Source organism: Danaus plexippus (assembly GCF_018135715.1).
Source record: "Danaus plexippus chromosome 16 unlocalized genomic scaffold, MEX_DaPlex mxdp_31, whole genome shotgun sequence".
NCBI classification, from domain to species: Eukaryota; Metazoa; Arthropoda; class Insecta; order Lepidoptera; family Nymphalidae; genus Danaus; species Danaus plexippus.
Window position 1 is genome coordinate 1,931,301 of NW_026869852.1, and position 13,690 is coordinate 1,944,990.

General features: G+C 34.1%; 2 protein-coding genes across 5 annotated transcripts in view; one reads left to right on the forward strand and one right to left on the reverse strand.

The window, feature by feature from the left end:
• LOC116771765 (CHH-like protein) overlaps positions 1–13,690 on the reverse strand; it is a 33,300-nt gene that overhangs the window by 3,347 nt on the left and 16,263 nt on the right. The gene's annotated exons all lie outside the window — the stretch shown is intronic.
• The window catches only part of LOC116771759 (peroxisomal leader peptide-processing protease-like), a 38,361-nt gene continuing 25,069 nt past the window's right edge, over positions 399–13,690 (forward strand). The window contains exon 1 of the mRNA XM_061528310.1: positions 399–633. Within this exon, the coding sequence (XP_061384294.1) occupies positions 615–633 (19 nt within the window). The 5' untranslated portion in view covers positions 399–614. The remainder of the gene's footprint in view (positions 634–13,690) is intronic.

Genomic DNA, 13,690 nt, shown 5'->3' on the forward strand with positions numbered 1-13,690 from the left:
TAACATATATATATTTATATATCATTTATTTGATAACAGAAACAGCTGCTCTCGTCAGTGCTGTGTTTCAACTAACAGAGTCCGAACATTTTAATGACTATCTACAGTTTGTAAGTTATCAGGTGATCGAGACGCGAGACGCCCCAGAACAACTGATTATGAATAACAGAAAGTACTGACTGACTGACACATTACATAAGATTATACTTCATTATATATCACACTCATAAATCGAAGTTAGTTCGCAATAATAATACTATATATTTCGTAATGATTTAATGTAGTCATTAAAGTATATTTAATTGCTAAGTTATTAGTTGCGGCATAATAAAAACATAAAACATAAAAGCGATTACAACAGAACCAGTTCCTAGCAGCTTAGCCGGCGGAGCGGTTAACTTAAGTGGACAAGCATAGAGTGTAAACAGGCCGCGGACGCTATCACGACCACCGGCTTCGGTGGATTTAAAACACAGCCTTCACAGGCTGTTATCGATTCACCTATTTGCAATAAACAATGCGAATAATGGCCGGCGTGTGTGGCATCGGTTCCTCGTTCCGAAACCAGTTCGGTGTTCTCACGAGATCCGCATACGTTTTTTAAAAACCTCCTAATGTTACTGCGTTACGAAGGTAATTATTTATAATAGAGATTCCGTTAATATTATAGCTCATAAAAACTAACCTCGTTGAAATAAGAACATTAATTATAATACATGTATTAAATATTGAACGTAGCGTCTTAATATAGAACGTTCAAGAAGTCCCTGTTTCTGATGTACGTTGGTTAGTGTTATATATTTATATTTGTGTGTACGGAACATGTGTTCAGGTCGCCGGCGGACCATCGTATTCAATAGTTGCTTTGTTGGTTTGTTTAACGTAAGCCGGCGGCGTCTCAGCGCTGACGCGGGTTCAACCTATACTTGCCGGCATAATACCTACGTAACTAATACGCCGAACTTGTCAAAAAAAATTTGCTGTCACCTGTCACCTGTCAACTGTCACAAATAGCGTACAAATTAAATAAAAAATAGCGGTCATATTTTAGCAACTCTTGATAATGAAAACCAGATCACTGGCTTTGTTTTATTAAGTAGTGACCATTGAATGTATACAGTTTGATCGTTATATATATATGACGTGCTGTGTGTGTGCGTGCGGCGCTCGAAGCGTGTGATTCATGTGGCGGCTCAATAAAGATATTATACGGAGGAGGTCGTTTCGCGTGAGAACAGAGCAGGCCCGATGAACATACGACCAAAATGAAACTTCTAGACTATAGTGTTCACTTTATTAATATAATCATCTTATATTGTTACTGTAAACTTGTCTAAAACTCGTGTGCTCACATCACTGTAGCCTCGTCTCGCATTGTTTGTGTCGTCAAATCAAATCACTTTATGACAAAGCAACATACTTTTGGAATTCTAGGATCATTTAAGCGAATGCATTTTCTCTCATTAGTTTATAACGGTATGGTAACTTAAATTAAATGATAAGTTATTTGAAAGAGATAAACTAATGTACTGGAAATGGTTGAAAATGATTCGTTACGGCTGAATATTTTTTTAAATCCGTAAGCTCAATAGAGAATTGTAGTCTTTTTTAATGAATGAACCTGTATTATATTTTCATCAGTTACTACGCTGACATCTCGATGGCGGGAATGTCATACAGGGCGGCCATTAAGGGATATAAAAGTTGATAAAGTTAAGGACACGAGGGTCGATACACGGCGGAACTGTTTTTTTTAGGATTAAAAGTAATTGTATACGGTAGAGAAGGGACATGGTTCGATAACTTAACGGGTTTCTATTGATTTTTGATTGATTGTATCGGCACGTCCAGTATTGCTTTGTATGATGCGTGTTTTTTTGTATATCCGTCCTCAGCAAGTCAAGGTTTGTATTTTTAGGGTTTTTTAAATTGTGAATTATATAAAACCTTCATGTAGGTAATGTTTATTCCGAGGGCTGTAGCTGGCCGCTGCGTCGCTCTCACGCACTTAGATGCATACTAATGTATCGGCCGCTAGACTGCGGGGCTGCGGGGCCGCCACCCAACACACTGACAGGGCTGGCGACTCGCGAACGATTACAATTAAAAGATTTAATAAATATTCAAATATGAATTCAATATTTTATTTATTCATAATAATGTTATTGCATAAAAAGATGGTTCCATTATGTGTGTGTATATTATGTATATATAATGTTTTTTTATCGATTATCGCCAGCCCTGCGGCCGTATGAAATGCGTCCAAGCTTCCACCATATAAAAAGTTAAGGTATGTTTTTTAAGGAATGCGGTCTATAATTGCAGTCAGCTGCGTTTATCTCCAACACCATATACTTTGTTTGTAAGGATATTATCAGTGACACGCTGCGCCGGCGAGATTCTCACCGCATCTTTTTATACTCTTTGACATCTAATAAAATCGCCTCAAGACTTTATATATTTTTAGCGAAATTACATTAATATAAGAATTAAAATTTGATAGTAGCCTTTAAGTTTTATCGTCATTTTAACTAAATATAGAAACGTACTTTTTTGTAATTGTAAGTTCCACACAGTACAAAGGTCCGTAAATATTTTTCACACATAACTTGCTGTCGACGTCTGCGGCTCGCGATCGAAATAAACTCATATTATCTTGTGTTTACAAAAAAACGAGCTTTGGAATCCTTATTCACTCTGTCCAGTATGAATTGACCCGCCTCCCCTTGAATTTACAAGTGAAAGATATATCAGTTATCCCGATGGAGTGGTTTAGGTCTCACGTATTAACAATTAATAATTTAAAAGTCAAGTTTATAATTGTTTATATTAATAGGATATTTATGTTATTGTTCTGCAGTGAAATTGAATGCTAGCGTCAAAGTTACGTACCACGTCTCATGATATACTGGTCCCTTGACCCAGTTGTATCATAGAGTATAAATAAGTCATTATACTCATCCTTCTCATCCTTTAATTCTTTAATTTTTAAAAACTATTTTTTTTTACACATATCCAAACTCTTTGGTAGTGACTAAGAGTATTCCAGTGATGTCGGCTGTTCAATAAATGCAGATTATAAATTAAAAAAAACTTGGCACACAAAACACTTACGTAACTACAATATGGATTATTTTAACAAAAATTCAAGAACAAATTTTATATATTTTTTTTAGAGATTTTTTAATACAATAATTTTGATTTAATACGAAGCAGTCATTATATTTGCCGTTAATTATTTTTAAACAATGCTATAACTGTGTCTCTCTCAATCCTTTGTCGACAACCTTCAGTATGACCTTTACGCGCACAACAGTTCATGATTGAGTTTAATTTGACATTTCAATTACTTAATTACTTTACAGGCACCGGTCTATAAGCGTTCTGCATTTCAAAGAGGTCGATTAAAAGAGTATTAACTACATTTTCATAGTTTGAATAATGCTATATATTGTATTGAGAATATGAGTAACTATTGAGAGGCCGCGCATTGGAGGCCCGAGCAATTAGCCACGTGCGTGTATGTGGGTCAGAGGAATTAGAGTCGTACCACACTGTCGCGAAATTAATGGACATAGTGAATAATTATAATCTGTGGATAGTATTAAAATATTTTTTTAATCTATTTCTTCCGATTTATTGTTGTATTTTATATGATTGTGACAGGTTTATTTCGCGTCGAGACCGCATCAAGAACGTCAGAAGTGACGGACGTCTACTCCTGATATATATATAAGGTTGGCGCTCTCTGTCGCTGGAATAATAATTTCGATTATATTTTATTGTGCGCTTTGTTACGAAACGTCGTTACAATATTGGAAAGTGCACTCACATGTTAAAATAGTTATTCTATGTTGAGTGAAATCCGAAATGTTACATTTACATTCACTACGTGTGTAGTTCATTGCATTCTTACAATTCCTAGAACGAGACGAGATTTATTATTCGGTGATGCAATTCTTAAATACGTACTTGACATTATTTTAGCATAAACAAAGTTTTCACAATAAATTACGTAATTATAAATTTTAATGTAAAGATTGAGAATTTAAGATATACCATTTACAATTCTCACGTGGATAACATTAAAATTAACTTTGCAAATACGCAATTGAGAAAATCATAGATAATAAATAGTGTTCTAAGAATATAAAACTCAAACGTCCATTACTGGGACGTATTACAATTAATGGCAGTAATTGATGGTAAGACTGGATCCGTCATTATGGCGTGGTATCATTAATACGAAAGATGAGCAACGGACACACGGACAGATCATTGGACAATTAAAACTATATCCGACATCAAAAGAATACTTACATCTCTATTTCCGATTCACTATATTATTACGGTTAAGTATTTAACCGTAACATTAATTTCTGACTAAAAATATTTGTATAAGAATAGTTCTGTTGCCTGTATATAAAATTTATCTGACGAGGTATTTTTAGTTTTCCGTACTTTGTTTTCATAATTCTTATATTATTGGCATCAGAAAGCCGATGTTCCCAACACCATTTGCATGAAGTGCGCCTGTTTATGCAGTTTATTGATAGGCTAGTTATTTGTAGACGGAGGTAATGACTCGTCAACATCTTTGGAGATCTTTGTGTGGGAACAGGTCCGTCGGTCGTCGTATCTCGCTGGCTGCACGGGCAGAATTAATGCTTCGCTTCTGCCATATCTACATCAATGTTGCCCACAAACTATCACAGATTAGATGATGGAATTACATAAATCCTCAATGTCACGAATAAACTGTGAACCGTATCCGCGTATATCAGTGGGAATGCGATGCGAACAACCTCGACATTTACGAATCATGTCGAATACTTCACAATATTCAAATGTTGTCGTGTAGTAGTAACCTGTCTCTCGCTACCAGCGCCCCGCTGTCTGCGGCTACACACACGCGCTTGAGCAATTTCATTTAAATCACTAGGTTTCCTTTACTTTTACGTGTTTTTGTTTCATTAATACTCCACTACGTTTCATCTCCTCCAGTATCGTCTAAACGGTCATTAATAGTTTGTTCTTCAAACACAATTTATAATTTTCTTGTAGATTGAGATATGTCGTTAACGTTAAAATATATTTTTTTGTTCGTATTGTTGTCTTTCTGTATATATGTTATAGTAATTATTGTTTTAACTCTATACGGAGGTGATTGTACCGATACTTCATTGTATTGTCGGCCGTGATTCGCATAGAGGAGTTTAAATTGTACGGATTTGCATGTTAGTGACATTGTGTTGCCATTACTCAAGTGACTAGCTCCTGTGGAATTCGTGTTTCTTTGACTTGGATAATAATAATAATAATAAACATATAACATATGTATTATTATTAGATTGCCTATAGATCATTTCTTTTGTCTATTGATTTTTCTTTTCCATAATAATACCTTGAGCCGTACATATAAGACTCGGTTAAATGGATTTGTCAACGAAATTACAACGTATTATTTAACATGACCCGGCAGCGAGTTTTCTTTCTGTTCATGTGATCGTATCTATTAGGAAAAGTACAAGTTTCTAAGAAGAGAACGACTCTCAACTAAATGTTCGGTATAAAAGTCATTGGAAAACCGTCTCAAACGCGCGTCAGGAAAGCTCGGAAACTTCTAGAACACCTTTTACATAAACCAATCGTTACGTTCGCGTTGCGACAGCCTTCAACCTATAATCGGTTAGCCTTTCGCAATTTTAATTTAAAAGGTCCTTAACAGTTGAGAAATCAAAGAGCACTTATCATTGGTTTAGCAAACATTGCAGAGCTAGGTATGACTGGTTTACAACAATTATTTTTCTTTTCGATATTCTCAGACATTCCAGTCTATATTTAGCGACGTCAAAGACTATTTTTTTTCTCCCAGTGGCCTGTCATTATCAATCCACATCCCAGTACAATACATCCACGGTGCCCATTAATCAGAATCCAGATCGCGGCAGAGATAAAAAATGGCGCGCTGCAACTTTAATGTATCACACACAAGCAACGAATCGGTTATTAATTTAAGGTTTAGAATCGTGTGATGTCAATTGATAGGTGTAAATATGTCGGTTTAAAATAACCAGACTAACTGGTCGGTCTAGTGCCGTTGAACCGTACAGGTGGGCTTGGTATTAAATATAAAAATACGCCGTAATAGTGATTGACGTAGTCGTACTTCGAAACCGAAAGTCCGAGTCGTAAAGACGACTGAGAACATCACTAAATAACCATAATCACAAGCGTGTAACAGACACTTAAATTGGTTTTTATTAAATACCTAAACAAAGTGTTGTAAAGAGTTTAACATGTGGTAGAGCTAACAATATATCATTGTTAGAAATGGACTAGATCAAACCGGAATAACCAAACAGGAAGCGGATGCGAATGTCTAACGTAATGTAAATAATGACAGTCGTACAAACTAACGTAATTACAAGAATATCTTTGTTATATACAGCAATAGTTATTTCCGCATATCACAACCTTTATGGACCGACGTGAGTTAGTTTATAATTTAATATATATATAACGTTTGTGTTACATTCGTGTATATTTTTATTAGATCGTCAGTGAATGTCTCATTACATAACAACTTTGGTGTGCGTTCATGAATGAATCTGACCAACCATTGAGGAAACCGTGAAACAATAACATCTATCCCCGTGCAGATCTGACGCAAACATTGCAAAATACATGTATAACCCATGATTAATGTGTTTCCAACTTCACTTACGAACATTCGTCTGCTAGTAACCTAACTGCTTGACATTACTCTACATAAAACTATTTATACTACACGTATAGTTATGCGCTTATTATAAGAATAATGGCCAGACGTGACTGTCTGCGGTTATCATAAAAATAATAAAACATATGCTTTAATGACATTATTACTTGTGTCACATAATTCACTGTCTGGACACAGTTGCCAACGTTATATTTCGAGCTTTGAAGTAGCTTTTAACGAATATAAAATCAGACCAAAACGTCCCGACCTAAGTGCTCCCAATTATACGCAGCCCTTATTTATATCTAACAAAAAATACTATTATTATTATTTAACCACAAAGGTCGTCGATCTATGTAGGCAGCTAGTTTCGTATCCTGCACGAATGTTACGTAAAAAATAATAATTTAACAAACGAGTATTTAAGGTGAGGTTACACTATAGGGTCATTAACATTAATGTATATTTTAAATTATAAAAAAGAAACTTATATACCTAAGTTAGATACGTACGTGTGATATTTGGTTTCAACTAATCGTGCGTGTTTTAAAGCATCCGAACAAGAGACAGTATCGTAGAGGGCACGGGAAACGTGTTTTTTTTTATTATTTTGTTATTTTTATTTAATCTTGCATCGTCTGGCTGAGAAGAAAACGTGTCATCACCGTCTGGGCAGTAACATTAGCTTTTTATTTATCGCTAACTGAACCCTGAATGATCGCGACTGGCAACGATCCAAAATTAAACAGCTTTTAATTTACATCATATAAAACATTATATCCATTCACACGGGGAACGCGTGGGATCCATTCATAAAGAATTTTCTCGATAAAAATGTAATTAAAAAACATTAAGTGTCAAATTTATTGTTCATCGATAGTTGTAAATTAGATCCGGTTATGATAACGAGATGTTTTAGTAAACAACGGATATGGAGATCATCAAATAAGCGTCGACCGTACAATATCAGCATTTGCCGCCCATTTTGACGTTTAAAAAAAAAACAAAATGAATCACTGTTTGAATAATTACAGCTATAGATTATATCAAATAAATAAATCTAAAATTTATTACCTGTTTATTTATGTGGCGCCAATTTTTTTCAACTTGTTAAAAACTGTTTAAGTGGTTTTTTTACACACTTTTTTTATAGACGACTTAGTTAAAATAAATTTAGCACTCGTAGTTTTAGTGACGAAGATGTTTATAGATTTTTTATCGATCATAAAAAAAAATCAAAGCACAATCAGATTTATGATTTTGTATGGTGTTTAATATGTGATAATTCTTTTGTATCTTATAATAGATATTGTTCATTATTATACAATTCATATAGTAATAATTTCTTAAAATTGCCAGTATAGTCGTAGTTCAGAAGCTATGATCATTCTTAATTAGCTATGTACCACGTTATATTTAATATCATCGTTATGTAAATGACACATTAGTACAATATAAATATATAAGGCCTCGAGAGTCGAGACGGGTTCACCGGTCAAGCCGAGGTTGAATCTCATACCGCAGGACTGTACGGACGGCCACACGAGTTTATATTTATTATACATACATACATAATGACCTAAAATACATTACAGCGTCGCCGAGTCCGCGTTCAGCAAATATTGAATATGTTAGACTGTCTGCGCATTACAATATATTGTTGTTATATGAGCGAACTGTATTTAAATATAAGTAATAGACGTTTAGAATGCAATGTCTCCTATTGTCCCGCGAGTCAACGATCTTAAAACACTGAGTGGCATGTATCGTCACGTATACTACAGACATTATCCTATATTATAACGAGAACATACTTAACTCAAGTTTTGTGGTATTATCCTAAAAATACCTTATAAAAGTTTAAGTACTTGAGTGTGACAGTGTACACTGGGAAGGTTGTATTCCTTAGTGGTTTTCAGTACGCATAATAGGCATGTATAAACGTGGAAAATTTTAATATATTTTTTAATAGTATCGAGTTTCATCAACAGGTGTCCGAGATAATTAATATTGTAATAAACGCGAGATGTTAATCATATCACTGTGTGGAAAAAATATATATATATATATTGATTTTGTAACTTCTCTAAGAAATGAATACAAAAAATCTAATTAATAAAGAAAATGCGATCGACGCAAAAAGGGTTTGATGTAACTTCGTTGTTTAAATGTAAATTGAAATCGTAAATTTGGTAAACACGACGCTTGTTAATTAATACATTTTATTTGACTATATTAATATTTTATCTTTTTTTTTTTCATTGCTTTAGAAAGTCCGCTGACGTTTGATCAATAAAGATTCGTTTAAAATTTTCAATAAATATTTAACATACATAATTGATACACTTACACCAACCTCTAGTCGACACTAATATATTGGAGGCCGGGTTATTTTTAGCTCATATCCGATGTCCTATCTCCGGGGGTAAGTTTATATCATAAATATATTTTATTGGAGCGTATCTTCTTCTCTATCGTGTTACAAGTGAGACGGAACGTGATTGTTATTGAACCTCTTTGATGTAAAAAAAAAGCTACAATTTCAAAAAAAGAAAACACAAAAAACGAAATTGAATTACTTCTGCTGCTTTCCTCTCTTCGTTTGTTTTAGAATTCTGCTAGAGTTATATTATTATTTACAATATGACAGCTATCTCTAATCTCAAGGAGCATTACAGTGAGTAATGCGCGCGCGCACCTCGGTTATAAATCACCGGGATCATCCATCAGATGCCCTCAGACGAGATAAGGTCCTGCATTTAATCAACACTGACCCAAATATACGATCTGTTAGCTATATAGGACACGCGCTAACCATTAGAGCTCTTTAATATATACGTACCGATACGCGATACGGTGTATTCAGTAACGAGACTTGGTCGTTTGAGACAAAGACATTTGAATTATAAATAAAATTAACATCGTATATGTATTCCGAAGGCGCGACTGAAATAAAATCCCCATATGTTTTGGTCTGCGTACGCGCAGCGGCCGTTTTCCCCGGTGCGTGTGTGCGTGTATCCAGTTACGGTACGTGGTGTGGTGGTGTGCGTGCGCCGCGGCAGACTTCTTGGCAACGCGTCGTCTTAGGGCTCGTTTAGATTGAACTGTTCGAGTGTTTTTTATAACTTATTAATAGACTCTGAGGGTCCATTACGGTCCTAGTACGGTGTAAGGACCTCTCGCATACTGGGACGGCCACTTCTTTTTATATATATATAATTGTTTTAATCGCTTCAAACGACCGATGAATAGGTGTTATTAGAGTTGATGAATGTCGTCGGTGTGTTTGTTGTTAGTATGTGTGCGTGTGCGTTTGTCGTCAGATGCAATCACACTCGCTCGCCTCCCGTATTACTGATAGTTCTAGCCTCGTTAGTGCATTTAAACTAGATTATTTGAATTTTATGCGGGTGATTTACATTTTTTTGAAATGAAAACCGGCTTCAACTGACTGTTACTTGTATTTAGAGGAAAAATCCAACGATAATCACCTGTCGCAATGTAGTAAAACATTTCAAACGATTTATAAACATGTCACAAATAGGTGACTATGAAATTCAGAATGGAAATAGTTTTTCAATAGGAGACGCATCATACACGCAGCCTTTCCACATGTGGTATGTGTGTGTGTGTGTTGTTGTTTACGTGTGTGTATTAAAGATGGAGACAACTTGACGCCTCATAAAGTAAATTGTTACCCGTATGAGATTACATTGAACTTTAATATTGACAAATTTATAATTCATATATAATCAGGAATATTTTTTGCGAAGTGTTCGCCGAGTTGAATGAAATAAATTTTGTTTTTTATGATATAGTTTTGTATACCACTTGTGAGTGTGAGAACAGTAACCGTAAGAACTAAATATAGGTCCAGTTCGGCCAACTGCATGCAATTATCAGCAGATGATGGTTAGGATACAGGCTGGTGCAACACATGAACGGATGCACTCACAATATACTGATTAACACACACGGAGACAGACGGGCAACGGTCGGGTTTAGGGAACATTATATAGAGGAAGAGGTATTATACGGTATTTTATATCGAAGGAGGTTTTAATTAGGTGCATTGTGTTGGCACATTGGCTGTATGACACTGCTTATAACATCAACTCCACTTAAAATGCGTTTTTCAAATCAAGTAATTATATTTTTATGGTGTATGAAGCGGGTCAGTCAGTTATCAATGGAGCCTCCCCGCTCGTGTCTAGTGAAAGGTGTTATCTTAATTGAATCTCCGCGGTAGGCCTTTCATTAATTTTGCTACACTTCGAGCCTCTCGCGATCTCTCCGATACTTTTACGGATATGAATTATCTATGGTTCCGTATAAAAATATGTACCATTTATCTCGTATTATAATTTGATCGAAAGTAGAATTGATTCTCAGCTGACGTTGCTTCCAAACATTATTTCGACAAAATTTTATAAGTTATTAATTAATTATTAGATATAATTTACTCTATGAATACGTATGAGTGTTTTTTTTAATATTTGATATTAAATTACTATGTATTTAATGAAATGAAAAAATATGCCGACTTGTCCGCCGAGGAAAGTTGCCAACTGATGGGAATATTAATTACAAGTGCCACATCGACGTTTGATCGCTGACGTCATAATTAAGATCTTAAATATTACCAGTTATTATGAACGATAGAGATTTTTTCATGTTAATGTCGTACATTTTCTCAGCGATTTATAAAAATTCATTAGTAAATATCACTTTCGTATTTATATAAAAATTCAGAATAACAGTGAAGATTTTCAACTGGTTGTATCTAATCGATTTCTTAGTTCGTTGTTGTTTTCTTTGGAAATTAACCAACCGGAGGGGTTTAGGAGAGATTTGATAGAACAAAGAAAAACTGATTCTCGATTATCTAGCGACGTTAATGTAAAAAAGCGGAATGAAAACAATTAGCTACTACGAGTTCGTGACGTTGAAACCGTGGGTTAGTTTGTAATATAATAAATGTATTTATAGTTATTTTGTTGTCCTTCATCGCGAGGCAGGTCGGGTGACTTGCATTCGTTCCCGGTATCAGTGAGTGTTCGTTTACACACTCATAACTCACGACAATTAAACGACCGTCTGTATGTTACGTAACATCTAACAAACGATACATCTTTATTCATCTATTCAGATTCTAGTCCATTGTTTCAAACTTAAAGACGGTTTTTTCACAAACTTGTTATTTATTGTAATTATCTTTTATATTTTTTATTAAAATTTTAGGTATTATTTTATATAAATATGACGGTAATAAATAGGTTTACTTATATTTTGGGTCGATTTTAACAAATGCCATATTGAGATGAAGGTTCATCTCCTGTTCGGATCTACAAGACATTCAGGCACGTTCAAGTTTCAACTGAACCTTATACAAATGAAAGCAAATGTAACTAATTAGAAACAAATTTACTATCATCAGCTTAATCTACAGATCAATTTATCTGGATCATTCTAAAAATCATTAAAGGAGGTTACGTCTTTATACAGGTGCATTATTCTGTATAAGAATGTTCAGGCAACTCAGCATCCTTAACTTATGAAACAGAATAAACATATATATTATAATAATTGCGAAAGTTGGCGAGCATGTACGTATGTTTGTTACACCTTCATACCAGAAACGACTTAGCGGATTTTGATGATACTTTACAATAATGTAGCTCAAATAGCAAAATGAGATATAAGAAAAAATGTGTCCCGAAATTGTACATGAATGTGGAGTGTACACAAAATCAATACATAACAGTTCAGCGTGAAGTCATGTGAGATAGACTATAGTTTACAAATGTCACTTCCGGTTCACTACTATATCTATTGTTACAAAACGCAGTATACATTTCTAAGAAAGAATTCCCCTAATACCGAAAACGATGCAGACGATGTCGGAGACAAAAACTAGTTTAAAATAAAATAAATACCTGACTAAAATAATTGCTGTATCGATATGTATGTGAGAGCGAATTCGAAGCGACGTCTCGTCTTAAAACCCAATAGATATAATATAAACTAATAATCGTGTATTTATAGAAGGTATCGCGTTACCAACAGATGTCCAGCATACATTTAATATTAGTAAGCTTAATAGATATATATGTTTCTATAATTTTTTACTCTGGACACGTATTATTAATAATATATCATATGGATTCTGATAATTTCGATGCTAATATTAATATATGATAAGTTTATTTAAAGTTAATCTTATTCACTTACATGTTTCTACATTATCTCTGTATATTAGAATGTACGTCGAAATTGTTTAAAACTAAGGATCCGCGTTGATGTCTTTTACATGACACCGGGATACATTATCAGTATATATAAATCAGTACATTTTTCCATCAACAAATTTTATATAATTTTAAATTATTAAAAATAACAAAACCGATGTTAAGTCAGGAGAGTTTTTTTTTATCAGAACAGAGATACGAAGAACAAAAATATTGGGTTTCTTTTTCCGATACGTTTGTAAGAAAATATTAATTAAGTTACTTGTAATTGGGGAGGAGATAAAAATTGAGGTCGTTTTATCGTTTTGTGATCGTATTTACAGATATAAACTTAATACGCACACTGTGTGTGTATGTGTGAGTGTTCCAATTAGAACCTTTTTAATGAACCTCCGTAGAAATGAGTAACCGCCAATTCCCAGTATTAATGTTTTTTTGTCCGTCTTCCTGACTGACTTTGCGATCTTTCATGTAAAACATATTTCTCGATTATTAATTATTCTTAATAGATTAATTCCTTTCTAAATATACCTGTACATGCATACGTTTACACATCATATATATATTCTGTCAGAAAAAAATAATGAGATAAAGCGAATTGATACGTATTGAGTTCGTATCTGTGTTTATATCAGATTTTTTTTATTTCTTTATATAATATATTTTTTTCTATGTGTATTTAAATCACACTGAGTCTATGAAATTAGAATTTTTGTTA